Source organism: Myxocyprinus asiaticus, chromosome 38 (assembly GCF_019703515.2).
Source record: "Myxocyprinus asiaticus isolate MX2 ecotype Aquarium Trade chromosome 38, UBuf_Myxa_2, whole genome shotgun sequence".
Classification (NCBI taxonomy): domain Eukaryota; kingdom Metazoa; phylum Chordata; class Actinopteri; order Cypriniformes; family Catostomidae; genus Myxocyprinus; species Myxocyprinus asiaticus.
Window position 1 is genome coordinate 36,111,313 of NC_059381.1, and position 18,804 is coordinate 36,130,116.

Consider the following 18,804-nt stretch of genomic DNA (forward strand, 5'->3'; position numbering starts at 1 on the left):
TTTAGTTTACTCGCTTTAGTAATGAAAATACAGTTGGACGGTTTAGTATACTAACTTTTGTCAATAAATATTGTTGTATTGTTTTAGTATACCCGCTTTTGTCATCGAAATACAGCCGGATTGTTTTAGTATACTCACTTTAGTCGTCAAAATACAGCCGGATTGTTTTAGTATACTCACTTTAGTCACGAAAGTAAAGTTGAATTGTTTTTGTATACTCATTTTAGTCACCAAAATACTGTTGTATTGTTTTAGTATACCCGCTTTAGTCATCGAAATACAGCCGGATTGTTTTAGTATACTCACTTTAGTCACGAAAGTAAAGTTGGATGGTTTAGTATACTCACTTTAGTCGTCAAAATACAGCCGGATTGTTTTAGTTTACTCACTTTAGTCGTCAAAATACAGCCGGATTGTTTTAGTATACTCACTTTAGTCGTCAAAATGCAGCTGGATTGTTTTAGTATAGTCACTTTAGTCGTCAAAATACAGCCGGATTGTTTTAGTATGCTCATTTAGTCGTCAAAATGCAGCTGGATTGTTTTAGTATATTAATTTAGTAATTAATGTTCACATCCATGTTAAATTTGCAATTTTGTGCACTAAATCAAGCAATGTTTGTAATCATGGGTAGAAGCTTGGCACAGCTGTCTGGGCAACCCTTGAGTTGTGTCATAGACGAACATGTTTGGGTGTGGATGAGCTGTCTGGACATAAAATCCCTTGATGAAAAACATCCAGTTGAGAATGTTTACAATGTTTTGTAAAAGGAAATGGTTGCACACTTGTTGTCAAACATAACAAGTGCTTGATCTTTTTAACTTGAGTGTGTCAAGTTAACTTGACCAAATGAGAGAGAGAGAGAGAGAGAGAGAGGGGGGGGGGGGGGTAGGGAGAGTTTGGTCACAGCTTGGTTACAAGGGAATTCTGGATTCTGGTTAAAAAAAAAATTCTTCCTCCTAAAGTGGAGGTGCTACAGGTGAATAGGCAAAAAATAAAAAATATATAATTTTTTTTTTTTTTTTTTTATTATATTTTACATTTTAAAATACACATTAAAATAAAAATAAATTGTGTTGTGTTTGAACGATCTCTATATCGATTCTAAAATCCCAAGATCAGTCTTTTACACTAAGTGCAACCCTCTACTACAGTGAGAGAATCAGTCCTAATTTGCTACCAAATTTTGTGCTATGTAAATAAAATGTATATATCTGGCAACTGGCTGGTAAATGTTTAGATTTCACTCACCAGTAATTGTGTAGTATAGTTGTTGAATATTCACTGCATTTTGAGTGTAAAAGTTGTTCCGTGTGTCCAAAGACGAGATCCACTCGACCCATTTGTCATTGAATAATGTCTCTCTTCATTCAGTTGTTGATCAAAAACAACAAAAAATATTTTTAAATTCTAATCATGCATGGCACTCTCTTTCAATTTATTCACTTTAATCACATCGAGATTTATCTTGTTTACATGCACTCATCTACAGACACTCTTTATAGAAATGCCGGTTTTGTTAGAAACGGTAACGGTTTTAACACGCGTTCAACGAATCAATGTAAATACTTGATACTGCAATTGAACAATAAACGTGTTTTTTATATATATATATATATATATCATATTTTTTGATTAAACATGGATTTGTTTATTTTTAAAAAGCCATAAATTTACCAATATGATGAAAAACTAATAAAATATCATTAGGAAAATCAGGAAAACTTAAAGTGCAGTGTATGTTTGACAGTTTACAGTGTTGAGATCATTGGGATTTATGTTGTGAATGTTTGAAACATCACCCAGCCCTAGTTGAGTCACACTGGTCGGTGTGCTCAAAAGTGTGTACACTTTTGAGGGAAATCACCCTACTAATGGCTTACTTAAAGTTGTCTCTGCATATCAAGCTGGGTAAGAAAAGAATTTAAAACATCTAAAAAATTGCACACTTCACCCATAACAACTATGTGCTGTTTCTCTGAGGTCACGTTGAGATGTTGTTTACTGAAGTTCATGACTGTAAGGAGTCATGTAAGCATGGAACAGTTGTGTGATCTTAGATCTGTGCCCTCTCATGACATGGATTAAGCATACTATATCACTGACAGTGCTCACGTGTGTACGCTAGCACTTAATCACAGCACGGTGGCCTTGGCATTCTGAGCTTCTGTAAACTGTTGCTTGTAAAAGCCAATTAAGCAGACGGATAAAGGATGTCCGCTCAAGACCTCCAACATAATCCTCTCTTATCTTCTCTTTACTCTCATCAAACACTCACATGCTCTCTCGGCTCAAGTACATTGGCTGACAATGTTGAGACACTATGTTACAAACCTTATATTTTGTCTAACATTGAAACTAAACTACAGCAGGAACTCGGAGTATCTCTAGAAATGCTGAGAGAGATGAAGGTCACTAGCTGGTTTGTTTTTTACTGGCTGGTATTATTTTAATAGACAATGGTACTATGAGAAACGTTGAAGGGGGCACAGTCCACCCCCCCCCCCTTGTGTGTGTTTTTTATTTTATTTTGTTTTTATTTAAGTACAAATATGCAGTTTCAAGAAAAAGTATGTGAACCCTTTGGAATTACCTGCATTTATGAATACATTTGTCTTAAAATCTGGTTTGATCTTCATCTAAGTTACAATAATGAACAAACACAATCTGTTTGAACTAATAGCACACAAATTATTGTATTGTTCTTGTACATATTGAATCAATGAAATATTCACAGTGTAAGTTGGAAAAATTATGTGAACCCCTAGGATAATGACGTCACTAAAAGCTAGAGTAAGGAGTTGGCAAACCTGGCATCCCATTAATGAAATGAGATTGGAGGTGTGGGTTAGAGCTACTTTGACTTATAAAGAGCACTCAAACATTTTGAGTTTGCTATTCAAAAGAATCATCTTCTGACGTGGACCATGCCTCGCAAAAAAGAGATCTCAGAAGACCTACTATCAAGAATTGTTGCTTTGCATAAAGGGTTACAAAGTTTTGTATACTATTTAAAAAATTAATAGGCAGTAAAGAGTGTATTCTGAGGAGTATGCAGTAATTATCATGCTGATATTCAATTCCGAACACAGCCTGCACTCTTAGAAGAAAAGGTTCCATATAAAACCCTAAAGGGTTCTTTGAGCCAGGTGGAAAGGTTCTATATAGAACCCCAAAGAACCTTTTTTTCTAAGAGTGTGGGACTGTATAGTACATCAAAATCTTTTATTTCTAAAGATCAAGAAAAATCCTGTTTTCCACAATATCTCCCCTTTAAGGGCACTTGAGTTAAGTATATATGAGCATCTGTGGCTCACTGTTTCTATCTAAATGACAGTGCAGCTGGGTGCCAGTGAGGTGAAAGTGATGACCATCATAATCAATTATTCAACAAGCTCAATAGAGTTCAGGGCGAGTTTCCAGAGTCACTCGAGTCTCATTAAAGTGTCAATTGTTTGTTTGTTTAACCTCTTGTTGTGTTTGCTTGATATGTGCGTAGGCGCTTGAAATCTCACCTGTGTGTGTGTGTGTGTGTGTGTGTGTGTGTGTGCGTTCTCAAAGTCTTAATCAGATTTTGTTCTTGTTGTTTAACTGGTTGCACTGCCTTCCTGTACCTGTGGGCACTGTGCTTGTCATCTAGAATATTCCAAACATTTCTGAGATGGTAACAGCTGTTGATTCATAGGCTGAACTCATGACGACTGGTTTCTCCAGTTCACACTGTGTTGGTTGATGTTTACATGAAAACAGTTCACCTTTTCATTATAGTGTATCTTATTTTTGAAGGACCCTCCAAGTGATTTTTAATCTCAGTTTTATTTTGTTTATGTGATTTTTTTTTTTTCAAGGTCTAGTGCAAATTTTCTAAAACTCAAGAGAAACCCCACAGCCCTGAAGATATCAGGGAATATATTGGTGGCCCACCAGCCCCTTTCAGTACAACATGAAAACCATGAAATCCACAACAACATCTTGCCTGAATTAATGGGCTTTTTTCTAGCCATAAAAATATACATTTTATGTCAAATACTGTACTTTAACAAACAAATTATTTGAATAATGAAATGGTCTGTTCCCTTTAAAGACAGACCTACAGTGAGCTCCGTGTTTGTTAATCCAGACTGATCTCACTGTGAAATCGGAAACAGTGGGTCGACTTTTTTTTCGCTAAAATCGTTCTGTGCTTACAGAAATGTGAAACACTGACCCCAGTGGCCAAAGAGGTAAGTGTTGTTGGGTTTATGGGCATGTGTGAGCTAAATTTTCTGGGTGAAATGTCCACGGAGGGGCGCCAAAAGCGAGTTGTTTTCATCTGTACAGGCTGTAATACAGTGAGGAGGAATGCATATTTTATAAACTGTACCCTGCAAAACCAATCCCCAAACCTAAACAGACCATCAGTGGAGTAAAAATGTAATGTTAAAGGGAAAAATGCAATCTCTGAATCGTGCTCGTCACTTATTATGCAAATGCGATTTACTTTTATGGTCTGATAGGAGATACCGGTTGTCGGGGAGTTTGCATGTGGTGTCCAATTCTAAGGTACTGAAACTCTAGGAAACAACATGCTGACTTTCTTGATCATGTTGGTTAATCGATGGTATATGCTTCTGTTGAAGCCATCGGTCCATGTTATTTCAACTTTATTTTTAAAAAAATATTTTTTTGCTGATTTCATAGTGAAGAACTACACATTGGTCTCCCTACAGTACACATTCAAACTACTTAAAATGTAAATATTATTTCTATACTTGTAAGAAGGCCACTGCCATCAGGAAAATACCATTGCCATGAAGGGGTGTACCTGGTCTCCAACGATGTTTAGGTAGGTGGCACGTGTCAAATTGACATCCACATGAATGGCTGGACCCAGGGTTTCCTAGCAAAACATTGCCCAGCTTGTTGTCTTCCCACAGTGCATCCTGGTGCCATCACTTCTCCAGGTGAACAGCGCACACTTACACGGCTGTCCATGTGATGTAAAAGAAAATGGGACTCATCGGGCCAGACGACCTTCTTCCACTGCTCCAAAGTCCAGTTCTGATGCTCGCATGGCCATTGTAGCAGATTTCGATGGTGGACAGGGGTTATCATGGGCACTCTGACCGATCCGTGGCTACGCAGCCCCACACGTACACTGTGTGTTGTGACACATTCCTCCCGTAACCATAATTTTCTTTTCTTTTTTTTTTTCTCCCAATTTTGGAATGCCCAATTTCCAATGTGCTCGTCCAGAGGACGAATCCCAATTGCCTCCGCGTCTGAGACCATCAACCCATGCATCTTATCACGTGGCTTGTTGAGGCTTCACGCCATCCACTGCGGCAACCATGCTCAACTCGCTACGCGCCCCACCGAGAACGAACCACATTATAGCGACCACGAGGAGTTTACCCCATGTAACTCTACCCTCCCTAGCAACCGGGCTAATTTGGTTGCTTAGGAGACCTGGCTGGAGTCACTCAGCACGGCCTGGGATTCGAACTAGCGAGCTAGCGAACTCCAGGGGTGGTAGCCAGCGTATTTTACCACTGAGCTACCCAGGCCCCCTCCCGTAACCATCATTAAAATTTGTGGTCTGTACCTCCTCGGACTACTGTGGGTAGGTACTCACCACTGCTGACCGGGAGCACCCCACAAGCCTTGCTGTTTCAGAGATGCTCTGACCCAGTCGTCTGGCCATAACAATTTGGCCCTTGTCTTAACAATTTCGCTCAGGTCTTTACTCCTGCCCATTTCTCCTGCATTCATCACGCTGACTACGAGAACTGATTGTTTGCTTACCATCTAATCAACCCAGACCTTGATATGTGGCCTTGTTAAGAGATGATCAACGTTATTCGCTTAACTTATGAGTGGTCATAATGTTTTGGCCCAGCAGTGTATGTGTATCTAAGCCTAAAATAGAATATTAAGAACTATATCGGATCTTACAAATACTCAACTTCATAACAGGTACAATTTTCACCCCTATATTTAGAATTTTGGGGGAATTTTTGTCACTTTTGGTGGCATTTCTGCCAAGAACCCCGTGGTGAACATCAAACCGTATGTGACGGATGATGTTGCAGCATTGCTGATGTCAAGGTTTTGATGTTTGACCGAACACTTAACCTTTTAAGTTGGTGGTTCAGCTCAATGCGCAACATGTAACGCAATATCCTACTAGTTGCCTTGACGACCTGTTATCTCTTTGATTTATTGATTTATTTATTTTTTATTTTTTTATTTTTTATTTTTAGGAAAAGTTTTCTTCTATTCAAAATGCAAAATGAACATTTCCTAAATATAACTAATAAATGCATACTTGAGTTGTCTACTTGCGTGCACAGAAAAGGTTATTCCCAGAATTTCACTACTTTAATCATTTGCAGAAAACATGGCCCTCTGGATATGTTGTTACTGTTGGTTATAAATGTGATCGAAAATTAAGATTAAATTTAAGTGCAAACTTATTGTTGAATCATGATTTCTGCATGAAATTGTTTGCACATAAATGTGTGTATGACTGGTTGGTAAATGTCATCTATCATCTTTTAGAAATAACACTTGATTTTTTCAAGGAACTCCCTTGCAATGGACTGGGCCACAACCCACACTTTAGGAAACCTTGTTCTAGTGTGTATGTTTTCAGCCGCAGGCTGTAGCTCTTTGATAATGTTGGGTGTACACTTCCTGTACATTCTCTCTGTAAACACACAGCCATAGCTCTTGTTTGGAAATGGCTGGATTATCCGCGCAGCCAGTGGTTCGTTTGGCAGCGTCGTCATTGCACGCGCTCGTAATGAATACATTGAAAGAGATTCTTTTGTGTTATGGCAACTCTAGCTGTATCTACTGTTTGTTGATCATATGGTGATTATATAATAGTCGGGTCATGTGACCAGTGAACTTTTTGTTTATGGTCAGCACAGATTTGTGTGCATTTAAAGGTTTATTACAGGTGTTTGTAAGGGGAAGAATCACTATTACCATACTACTATTGCTCATAGTTATGGTTGGGGATTTAAAAAGAAACCCATTAATGCTAAGTTTTAAACTTAAGGTGAAATAGTTGGTCATCAAAGAAAGTGGCATCCAGTGGATTCATTGGATGGTTCATTGGTTCATTGATTCATTGGGTTGACAGTGTGTGTCTTTGCTTTGGAATGTGGTTTATGTATCTTGGAGGCTTTGTGAAACTTTGTGTCGCTGTGTTATCGCCTCCATCATTAAATATACACACACTTGTGTTTAGCAGTCCACAGGGGTCGAGACATGAGTGGGGTGGGCTTTGCTTTGACGGGACAGTATTTCCTTGAACAAATCGCTTTGGATTCTTTCGCAGTTTTGACCCGGTTTGGTCAAGACATTACAAAGTTCTGCTTGAAAACAGAAGAATCTCTCTTTGCGACATACATTTTAGAAAGAATATTTGGACAAAAAATGAAAAATGGAATGACGTGTCTCAAAGTAGGTCAGATAGGTTGATTGACAGGTTCAGTAGATGACAATCACAACGCATTCCTTATTATTTTCCTCTGTTGGTTCTCATCTCCTCATCTCAAACTCAGGCTTGTGAAAGTTGCTGTTGTGTCTTCATGTTGAATTTAATTAAAAAGGAACATTTCCTATTTTTACATTTATAATTTAGGGAACTGCATTCAGAAATATATTTATGTTACTGACAGGGAAAATTATAATATGTGAAGCTCTTGGTCAGTTATTGTGATGGCAAGCGGTATAAATCATAAGTTTTCTTGGCTCACACCAACAAGAAAAGCAGTAACCCTATTAATCTAGGGAAAGTTTTGCAAGGAAAAATGCATTCTGTAATGATTCAGGAATTTGCCTTTACTGTGCAGTAACAAAATGATAAATTACTGAAGATGGTTCTCATTTAAAACACATACAATACTCCTTTAGTTGTTTGTAAACTCATCATCACAGTGAAAACCTTTTATTAATAAATAGAGCTTTATATCTACAGGCATACTTTTCAAAATATGCTTTATCTGGGACATTCTTGCACACATGATATCATTATTACTAAATACAATTGTGTTACTTTAATACTAAAAACAGTGTTATTTCTTAAAGGGATAGTTCACCCAAAAATGAAAATTCTCTCATCATTTACTCACTCTCATGCCATCCCAGATATGTATGACTTTCTTTCTTCTGCTGAACACAAATTAAGATTTTTAGAAGAATATTTCAGCTCTGTAGGTCCATACAATTCAAGTAAATGGTGATCAGAACTTTGATAGTCCTAAAAGCACAGAGAGGCACCAAAATAGTAATCCATAAAACTCCAGTGGTTTAATCCATGTCTTCAGAAGTGATATGATAGGTGTGGGTGAGAAACAGATCAATATTTAAGTCCTTTTTTTACAATTAATTCTCCTCTCTGCCCAGTAGATGGCGATATGACACAGCGAATTTCCAAAAACAAAAGAACAACAATGTGAAAGTGACAGTGGGGATGTATAGTACAAATAACTTAAATATTGATCCGTTTATCACCCACACCTATCATATCGCTTCTGAAGATATGGATTTAACCACTGGAGTCTTATGGATTATTTTAAAGCTGCCTTCATGCTTTTTGGAGCTTCAAAGTTCTGGCCACCATTCACTTGCATTGTATGGACCTACAGCGCTGAAATAAATGTCTTTACGGTCAGAAGAAATTCATACACGAGAATTGACATTTTTGGGTGAACTATCCCTTTAATACTTGTCGTTTTATGATATATGATTGCATGATACAGGGTTATTTACTACTTACTTGAAGGCAGGTTTATATTGGTGAACTGAAATGTTAAAAGATCGCAAGATGTGAAAAAAAAATATGCATTAAGAATATAAAGGGGGCAATTTTGTTTCATAATGGCTTTAGAGATGACTGAATACAAATGCAGCAAAAAAAGGCTGAATGTTCTTTCTGCTAGGTTTTTAAAATCTTGATTTGTGCTTATTTTACAGCATTACACCTTCTGTAAATGTGCTCAATTAGAGGAATTAAAACTAAAACATATGCACAGTCCAGAAACACATGCAGAAAATCAGTTGAGGACACACAGTTTCTCAACTTCCTTAGAAATAACAGTGGCTTGAGTACATTTTTTGTTTCCTTTTTAAACTTTTTAAGCTTTCTTACAGCTGTACAGCACATTGGGTCTACGTATGTGGTTTTTAAATGTGCTCCAAAAATAAATATGATAATAGACTTTATTAATATCCCAGTCCCAGTTCTTTTCAAAACAATGGCAGTTGATGGTTACTCTCTTTAACCTCCTGAGACCCGAGCATGACTGATGTGTGCATTTTCCATTCCCTTTTTGATTTGTAACTAGTTGTATGGTCTCAGAACAGTTCGAAATGCACCTTATTTTCATTTTAACTCTGTATACAGCTTCTGAAAGCAACATTTTCTGGATGCATGTGATAATCGGTGACATTTTTTAAATGCCATATTGGATGAAACTAGAGACTCTAGTCTTTTGACTCAAATAGGTTTTAATGTAAAAACATAATGAGGTTTCTTACCAGTTGTAGTTGTTGCCATTTCTCCGCTGAGAACTCAGCTGAGATCGGCGCCATGTTGTTTTGTCACATGACTCGTTGCGTTGAAAGTTTAACTCTTTAATGACAACCTAGTCAGTTTAAATGAAATGAAATTATGTATAGCCTATAGTAAAGCCAAAACGTAATGTCCACTCATGTGGACGCGAGTCTCAGAAGGGTAAAGCTTAAAAAAAGTACCCAAAAGTATCATAAAAGTAGTCCATGTGACAGACTGCTCTTCTTACTGAAAATCTTGACGTCTGTCACACCTTCATGAGAGAAGGTAAATAAATTATGACAGAATTTTCATTTTTGGATGAACCGTTCCATCATTTATTCACTTATTTATAATTTTTTAGCTCCCTTAACATTTTTTTATCACTACATAATTTCAATACTTCCATTTGTGTAATTCTAAAATGTAAAAAAAAGTAGTAGGTTTGTCCAAATTTTTGACTAGTTGTATATTTGCAAACTTATACATTTTTTTTCACTCAGAAGTTTTACTCAGGTGAGTGTAAAACAAGTCCAGACGCTCATAAATAAACTGAATCAATAATCTGAATCAATCAGTGTTCTGCTGTGACCTGAATGTTCAGAGAACCTCCATCAACAGACTGACTACGCCACTTTATTCTGTTTTTGTTAACCCCACTGAGTTCCTCTCCTGAGAAATCTCTTTCCTTCACAACACCACCTCATGTTCAACCTCATTTCTTCCCTACAGATCATGATCGAGTTTTGCCCTGGAGGTGCGGTCGATGCCACTATGTTAGGTAAGATCCTTCTGCTTTCATCGCATGTTATTATTTTTATGAAAGCCCCCAGCATCGTCGTTTGATGTTGTTAGTTCTTAGCTCATGGGTGAGTAGGTAAACTCTCTTTTCTGTAGTTGAAACAGGATATTGCATAATTTTGGATGTTTTATGAACAAGCTAGTCAGGGTCACTCACAGTTCATTGCCTTAGGTTACAGCACTTGGCCCTTAAAAAGCCACATTTTGTCAAATATGATCTTTCTCTTCACAAAACGTAGAATGAATCAGGCTGTAGAATGAGACCTGCATACATGTGTATTTCAGTAAATCCCATGAAACCTGTCAAGAACGTGTTTCTGGTCATGTTTCACCACAAAATAATAATAATAATAATAATAATAATAATAATACAAAGCCTGTTTTAAGGAAAATTAATATTTTAATTAATTAGAATACAATATAATATTTTAATATTATTATTTATATATTTTAATTAGAATAATTCATTATAAATAGGGCTGTCAATTGATTTTTAATCGAATTAATTGCATGGTATGCCGATTAATTAAACAAATTAATCGCAATTAATCGCATATGCAAATGTTTGCTGAGGAAGCCCCTCAAATAACTATAATTCAATATGTAATTATTATTAATCACACAGAATTAACACGTTAAATGGCAGCCCTAATTATAATAATACATAATTAATCATCATGAGTAATTTTTTGGTGGTGTGATATTTTGTTCATGACAATTAAACACATTTTCCAACCAAATTCTCATTAATGTTTTGCATCTGGACATTTGACTTTTTATTGTCATTTTCATTATTCTCAAAAGTGATTCCAGTGTTTCCCATTAATTACTTGGACTGTGGCAGCCCGCACAGTTTCATAATGAACTGAAAATATTTTTACACTTCTCATAATTACATAAAAAGATCTATAGCATTGAGTTTTGCACCGTTGCTTCGGCAAAGCATCTCTCACTCCCTGTAAGTCTACTGAAATTTTGGTATTGTGATAATGTGTATCCTTTATTGTACATGGTAGATGTTGCTGCAATAACATGATGAAAAAGTAGATCTCATTCCATAGAACTATGATCACCCCTGCTGTTAATGATGGTGGAGGTTTTCCTTTATTTGACTACCATATGTAACATAAAATAATTATCATGTGACAATAGTCTCCTCCCCTACCCAGAGCAGTTTACATTTCTGTCGCAGAGAATTGAGTTGATTGTATAGGTTCACTATTAGGTTGTGCATCGGTCATAATTTTAGAAAAAGATACAACATAAACTTTGACATGTTACTTGAGCATGTAACTTTATCTCCGGACAAGAGAATGACCAATTTACTTTACATGACAATGCTTAAAGTGGAGCCCTGGCTCAAATGTATGCTCTAGTCAATGTTGTGTTTTGACCATTTGTGAACTGCGTTAAACTCCGTCTCGTTTATGTTTTGTGGGTGTGACTTTTTTGCCATGTCATCACCATTCATATCTATACAACCAATGTGTTTATGATTAAATTACTACTAGAGCACAAAATTGTTTACAAGAGCACACTGATCTAGTCTCTTAATTTTGATCTCAAAGTGCACCAGATTGACGCATTTAACTTTAAAATGTACAACATTTTCTTATGGGGAACAATGCCCCCGGACCGCCCCAGAGGGTCCGAGGTCCACCTACCAGTAGAGTCCCCAGAAACTGCTGTGTGCATTTTATATTTCCCTTTTTAATTTGTAACTAGTAGCACCTAATAAACTAGCAAAAACATTTTTTATTTTCTAGAGCAAATCGTTTTCCTAAAAATGTATGTCCACATATGTGGACAGCAGGACTAAGTTGTGAAATCTATAGAAAGTCAGATTTTTTAATCAAATTCTTTATTGTGTGTCCAGGTGTGTTGGTTATTCATGTTGAGATGTTACAGACATTTCAGCTGATTTTCTGTAAAGTTGAATAAATAATTCTAATTATAAGCATTATCCAATCACTGCCAACCATGTTAAAATAAAATGATACATTATAAATTCTGAATATATGTACTGATTATCATTGTCCCAAGTCTGTCAAACACGTTGAGTGATCCAAACATCATCTACAGCCTGAAATTGAACATTTGGTCGATTTTTAGGATTGAATGCACTTAGCTGCCTAGAAAGCTAAAGGATGCTCCAATTAACAAAATTAAATATTACAAAGTGTATATTAAATGAAGTGAAATGACTCACAGATGTGTTAGAGTTGAAAGTAATTCAAAATAACTAACATGTTTTTTTCTACTTTTGAGGAAATGTGGTACAAGTTTCCACATATGTGGACATCATGTTTATCAGGTCACTGATGTGTGAAAAATGAATGCATTTTTTAAAGCGGCGTATCAAATGAAACTAGAGACTCTACTCTTTACAACCAAACTGGTTTCAGTTAAATAACTTTAGAGATTTCTTACCAAAGGCACTTTAGTTAGCATTGTGGCTGTAGGAATGCTTCAAGGAAATCGACGGCATGCTGTTGTGTCACTTGACTCTGTGCGGCAGAAGTTTATCCCTTTAAATGACAGTCTAGAGTCTTGTGAACAGGATACAGTCGATTTCTATTCATTTAAATAATGCGTTGCTTATAGCGAAGCCAAAATACAAAGTACACGCATGTGGATAATGTCTAAAGTCTAATGAGAATGACCTTTGAGAATAATGAATTACACAAACATAAGAGTAAAATGTAATTACTGTAATGATAATTTTGGGGGAATGTGCTTCATAGTCATTAGTCATGTCAGAATGCAATATTCTTAATGGTCCTACATTAGGCTTCATTTTCTTTAAGAAAAATATAATATTTTAAGTTTTTCCTTTTGATTTTGAGGTTAAATGTGACCTGAACATTATTTCAGAGATTCAGATGAGAAGCAGTTTGGTGTTTGTTTGTTTGTAGAGTTGGACAGGGGTCTTGAGGAGCCTCAGATTCAGGTGGTCTGTAAACAGATGCTGGAGGCTCTTCAGTACCTCCACAGCATGAAGATCATCCACAGAGACCTGAAGGCCGGAAACATCCTCCTCATGCTAGAGGGAGACATCAAGCTAGGTGAGTATGTTAATGTGTCCTCGGACCGATTGTCTGAATTTGTTTAGGTTAGGTTTAAGTTGATCCGAAGAAGTTTCTATTCTAGATAAATGTCTTTTTTTTTCATAAATGAACTCTTGCGTCTTTGGGCACTAAAAAACTTGAGAGCCATTAACTCCTTTCCAATACCTAGTGAACTGCGTCACTGTCTGTTGAATACATAGGCAGGTACTTTCTGAAGGAGTGTTCACAGTGACAGCAGTTTGCAGTGACAAAGTGACTGGAAGTCATTAGTTTTTAGTGAGAGTTGGCAATTTCCGGTGATATGAGCGACAGCGACCGTTTGCGATGCAACAAAGTTGAGCAGTGCAAATGAGTATTGATGTGAAGCACTCATTACCAATGGGAGTGCAGATAGAGGGTTGTATCTGTCAAATGGTTTGATGAATAAATTCTTTTGATACATTTTTGCAATGAGGGTCTTTAGATGATACATACCAAATTTTCTGAAAATCTGAAAAAACAGCATTGAAATATATGTGTCTGAAAAAGTAATTCAAGAAAATTAGAAATGATGGAAAACTTTTCTGGGTGGAAATGGAAATCCATATGACCATTTGTATGATGGCACTGAAGGATTCTAAGGAAAAATAATTTTGGAGAATTGGTGCTGTTTTGAAAGGTGGTCACACCAAATATTGATTTAGCTTTTTTTTTTTTTTTTTTGTTTACTGAACTTTGTATGATGTTAATTGATAAATGAAAACTGTTCATGGCATTTTTTTTTGCAGACATACTCACTATTCAACATTTTCCACAAGTGCCTAAAACTTTTGCACAGTACTGTAAATATATACTTATTTTGAGAGTGTAGTCATGAGAGTGGGTGGTCGTTGCAGAGATCTTTTGGTGAGCTTTGTTTGATATGATTCTCTGATTAGTGGATCTATGTTCAGGATTGTGGGTAGTGAGGTTCTTCACTGGAAGTTCCTCTATTAAACACAATTTTTTAAAAATTAAGTTGAAACAATGCAGACCTCTGAGCTAACAGTTGGTCTGTCTTTAAAGGTGTAAAGGTTAATCAATTCCCCTATGGAGAAAATAAATGGGATTTTTACTCCTGGAACCAGACTGTTGGGTTCTATAGGATTTCAGAAACTTTGCTGCTTGAACTCTCTAATAAGAATAAATAATAGTCGAAATTTTACTTCTTCTATTGGATGAATTTTGTCACTAAACTTTCTGTCATGCATTCTACGATTGTGTTCTCAAAAAAGGACACGTGATGCTGCCTTAGAATTCGTCCAGTTCCATCTTAGTAGGGAGCAAAATGGTGCTGCCTACCTTTTGGAAAACCTTTGTGTTGGAGGCCTTAAAATGTTTTCTAGATAGGCAGCTAACTAAGTTTTGGAACAGAACCAATATGGAAATATAGCTGCAAGCAGCAATGATCGGAGCCAAACCCTAAAGCCATTCCCTAAGCACAATGCAAAGAGCTCTGGCACAACAGAGTCACAACATTTATACCAGCTGAGGTGGGTATCAAACAGGGGTTCACTCAGTCCTTTGAACTGAAGCTCAGCGCTCTAACCACTGCACCACACAACCAATAAGTCTGACTGACGTCAGAATGGCATTCTAGGTTGAGAGTTATAGTCACAGCTTGGTAATTTTTTTTCGTTGAAGCAGGAATTACGCAATAAAGTACAATCTCATTGAAGTAAGCACAATATGAAGACTCCGAGATCAACAGAAGTACAAATAAAATAAAAAAGCTCTTCCCTGGACTCAAACTCAAAGTTTTGACCTATATTCCAATGCTTTAACCACTGGGCCATTCAGCTGACACTTCTCAAAAGTGCAAAAGAGACATTCCAAGCTGAGAGCAGCAGGTTTTAAATAAAAAATAATAATTGAATAAACATTTAGAAATGTATCTCTGCCAATTTCAAAAGACTTAGAATAAGGAAGCAATGATACATTAAAAGTTTTGTTATAATTGACTAAACATTTTGACCACTATGTGGTGCTGTACCCTCAGGACATGATGTCGAAGACCGCTTCCAGTTTTCATTCAAATCAGGCAAAGCATTTTAAATGTACATTACTTTTTCATAAAATTCTAAATAGCAGGGAGGTTATATGCCTGATATTGGAAAAATTGAAATCCTCATGACCCAAGGAATCCAAAGACACCAAACATAATTTGAAATCATTTTAAGACAAACGATTCAGAAGCCAATTTTGACATTTCTTGTCCCATAGGTGGCACTGTCACCAAACCTTTCATGTTACCTCTGCTCATGGTCCTGATGAAGCATAGCAAATTTAGTTTCTTCAGGACAAAGCATTGCCGAGATAGAGCCTCATATCCATTTTTGCGTTGGCATAATTTTTGAACGGTAGCACAAATTAAAATGATTTCTGGTCAGTTCTGTGTGGCTTGGTCTGGAGATTAATTTGAGATTATTTCATTGTTGGACAAATAGGACAAAGTTTGAAGGACGTGAAAAGTTTCAACTGTAAATGTCATAATGCAAGATGGCGGCCATAATAATGATACTAACGGATACAATAGGGGCTACGCACCTTTGGTGCAAGCCCCCTAAATTGCCTATATGGCCTTTATGGCCTACAGGACCTATAGGACCCTCAGAGTGGCTATGGTGTATTTTGCCACCAGAGTGTCATAACATGTATATAGTAAGCACATCCAAACACAGCGGTTACCATGATCAACTTCATATTTAAGTAACTTTACAACAAAGATGAAAATCAAAATTCAATTAGCCCTGCAATCATTCAGTAAGCACAGTACAAAGACTCCAGTAAAAGTGAAATCAAACCTGCTTAAGTGGGGATTCAAACCCATTATTTTAGAATTATAGTCCAGTGCTTAACACACAGTACCACTCAGTTGACATGCTCAATGAGTGGCAAAGAGACAAGCTGAGTTTGGAGTCAGCACACAAGTGTGGGTTTACTTTTTAACTATAAGTGTGCTGTCTTCATACAGCACAGGTACCCTCAGGACTTGATGTTGAAGATGCATCCCAATTTTCATTCAATTTTAATTCATTTAAAATATAACATTTTTATTATAATATTCAAAATGTCAGAGAGCTGATATCAAACACAACTGAAAGAAAGAACAGTCCGGATACGATGTTCATTGCAACTTCTATATTGTTTTCAACTTGCCTTGTGCTGGGCTTGAACCGGCAGGATTTAAATAATAATAAATAAATCAATCAATACATTTTGACATTTTCTCTCTGCATTTTCTGAAAACTTAGAATAAGCACGCAATAATACAACAAAATTTTAGCTAATATTGAATAAGCACTTTGACCACTATGTAGCACTGTCTCCAAACTGCTCAGTATCCTCAGGACATGATGTTGATTAAGCATACCAATTTTCTTTCAAATCCAACAATGCATTCAAAAGATATAAAAAAGTTTAATATAATTAAAAATGGCAGTATGGCCGATATGGGGGAAAAAATGGTGGTGGCGCTATAGAGTATGTCCTAGAGACCCCAAATATGGTATGGTGGCTATTCATGACCACCCCAATCAGTGTGCCAAATTTCATCATTTTCCTACGTACGGTTTTATGGGCTGTTATAAACTCCCAACCAAAAGAAGAATAATAATACGGAAAATTAACGGATACAATAGGGGCTACAGCCCCTTCGGGACTTGGCTCCTAATGAAAGTATGGCCTTTGCATGAGTACTAGTGTGATTTTTATCACAGAAGATCTCCTTCTGTTGACCTCTCACACCATTATACACACACACGGTCACAGGAAGACTAACTTTCCCCATAAACCTTTTAAAAGTATCGTATGAGGATTATGCTGTGCACCAGTTTGCCAAAACCTGACTAATGATATTTCATTACACTTCTTCACTCGAGTCTCACAGGATTTAGTATCTGGATGAAAGAATTATCCCTCAGAATTCTGCTTGGTTAATGACACTCCAGAATATCAGGCCAAAAGATCCTAGAGTAACTGCCCTTCAACAGTTCCTTTGAGAGAAACATGCCCCGTAATATGCTTAATTCCCTGCTATATAGTATGCCAAGTGAGTAGGATGTCTGAAAACTCTGTATTCATGAAACGGTTAGTAAACACTACCGGATGACCTACTGCATCTGCTGAGATTCTGAAGTGTGATACATCCCTTATCCTTGGTAAAATCTCTGTAATGTTTATCATTTTAACTCACCTCAGATGCAGGTTTTTCAGAAATCAGCTCAATAAAATTTATGGGGTGCCATCTATCATAGCTTACACATGAACATAAATGGAAACCCTGCATGTGCCCGAGTAGACAGAAAAACACATTTTGATCTCCACTTGGGAAATTCAGCTAATAATCATCATCAGTATTAACTATATGTGCACAGAAACCCCCAATACATATGGGGTCATTGAGAGATAAGGTTGTCTGAGGTAATAAAAATGAAAAATCTTTTACAAATCTAGTTTACAAACAAATGTTTCAAGTTCATGAATGTTGGTGTCCAGCATTTTCTACAAAAAAATAAAGATTTCATAACTGTTAGAATGCCATGTGGTGTAACATCAAGTAAGTGGTAATAAAATACTGTGCTTGCTCCTTGAATATACTTGTGTACACAACTAACAATCATTCCTTAAAAAGTAAAAAAAAAAAAAAAAAACTTTTCAAACATATTTGAGAGATTGTTTTTTTTTTTTACAAATATCATGTATTTTTGAGTCCCAAATATCAAGAAGTGTTACTCTATTTGACCTGAACAAAATGTGTCTTTCATAAAAAGACTTCAAAATAGATAAAACTTCAAAATGTTTATTTTGTTACACTTTATTTTAGTGTCCTTGTTACAGTGTAATATTGAGCATTATTTTTATTTTTTCCCCAATTTGGAATGCTCAATTTCCACTACTTAGTAGGTCCTCGTGGTGGCGCAGTTACTCACCTCAATCCGGGTGGCGGAGGACAAGTCTCGGTTGCCTCCGCTTCTGAGACAGTCAATCTGCGCATTTTATCACGTGGCTCGCTGTGCACGACACCGTGGGGACTCTGCATGTGGAGGCTCATGCTACTCTCCGCGATCAATGCGAGAACCATGAGGAGATTACCCCATGTGACACTACCCTCCCTAGCAACTGGGCCAATTTGGTTGCTTAGGACACCTGGCTGGAATCATTCAGCACACCTGGATTTGAACTCACGACTCCAGGGGTGGTAGTCCGCGTCAATACTCACTGAGCTTCCCAGACCCCCTTCAATACTGAGCATTATTTATTAACAACATGTACTTGGTATAGGTTTAGGGTTTGTATTAGGGTTAGTTACTTGTAATAATGCTTAATTTGTATGTATATTTATAACAAGGACACTTTAAAATGAAGTGTTAC

General features: G+C 36.7%; 1 protein-coding gene across 1 annotated transcript in view; it reads left to right on the plus strand.

Annotated features, from left to right (window-relative positions):
• Nucleotides 1-18,804, plus strand: part of LOC127429124 (serine/threonine-protein kinase 10-like) — a 67,670-nt gene that overhangs the window by 16,666 nt on the left and 32,200 nt on the right. Inside the window, exons 3-4 of the mRNA XM_051677947.1 lie at nucleotides 10,277-10,325; nucleotides 13,261-13,410. Coding sequence (XP_051533907.1) covers nucleotides 10,277-10,325; nucleotides 13,261-13,410 — 199 coding nt within the window. The remainder of the gene's footprint in view (nucleotides 1-10,276; nucleotides 10,326-13,260; nucleotides 13,411-18,804) is intronic.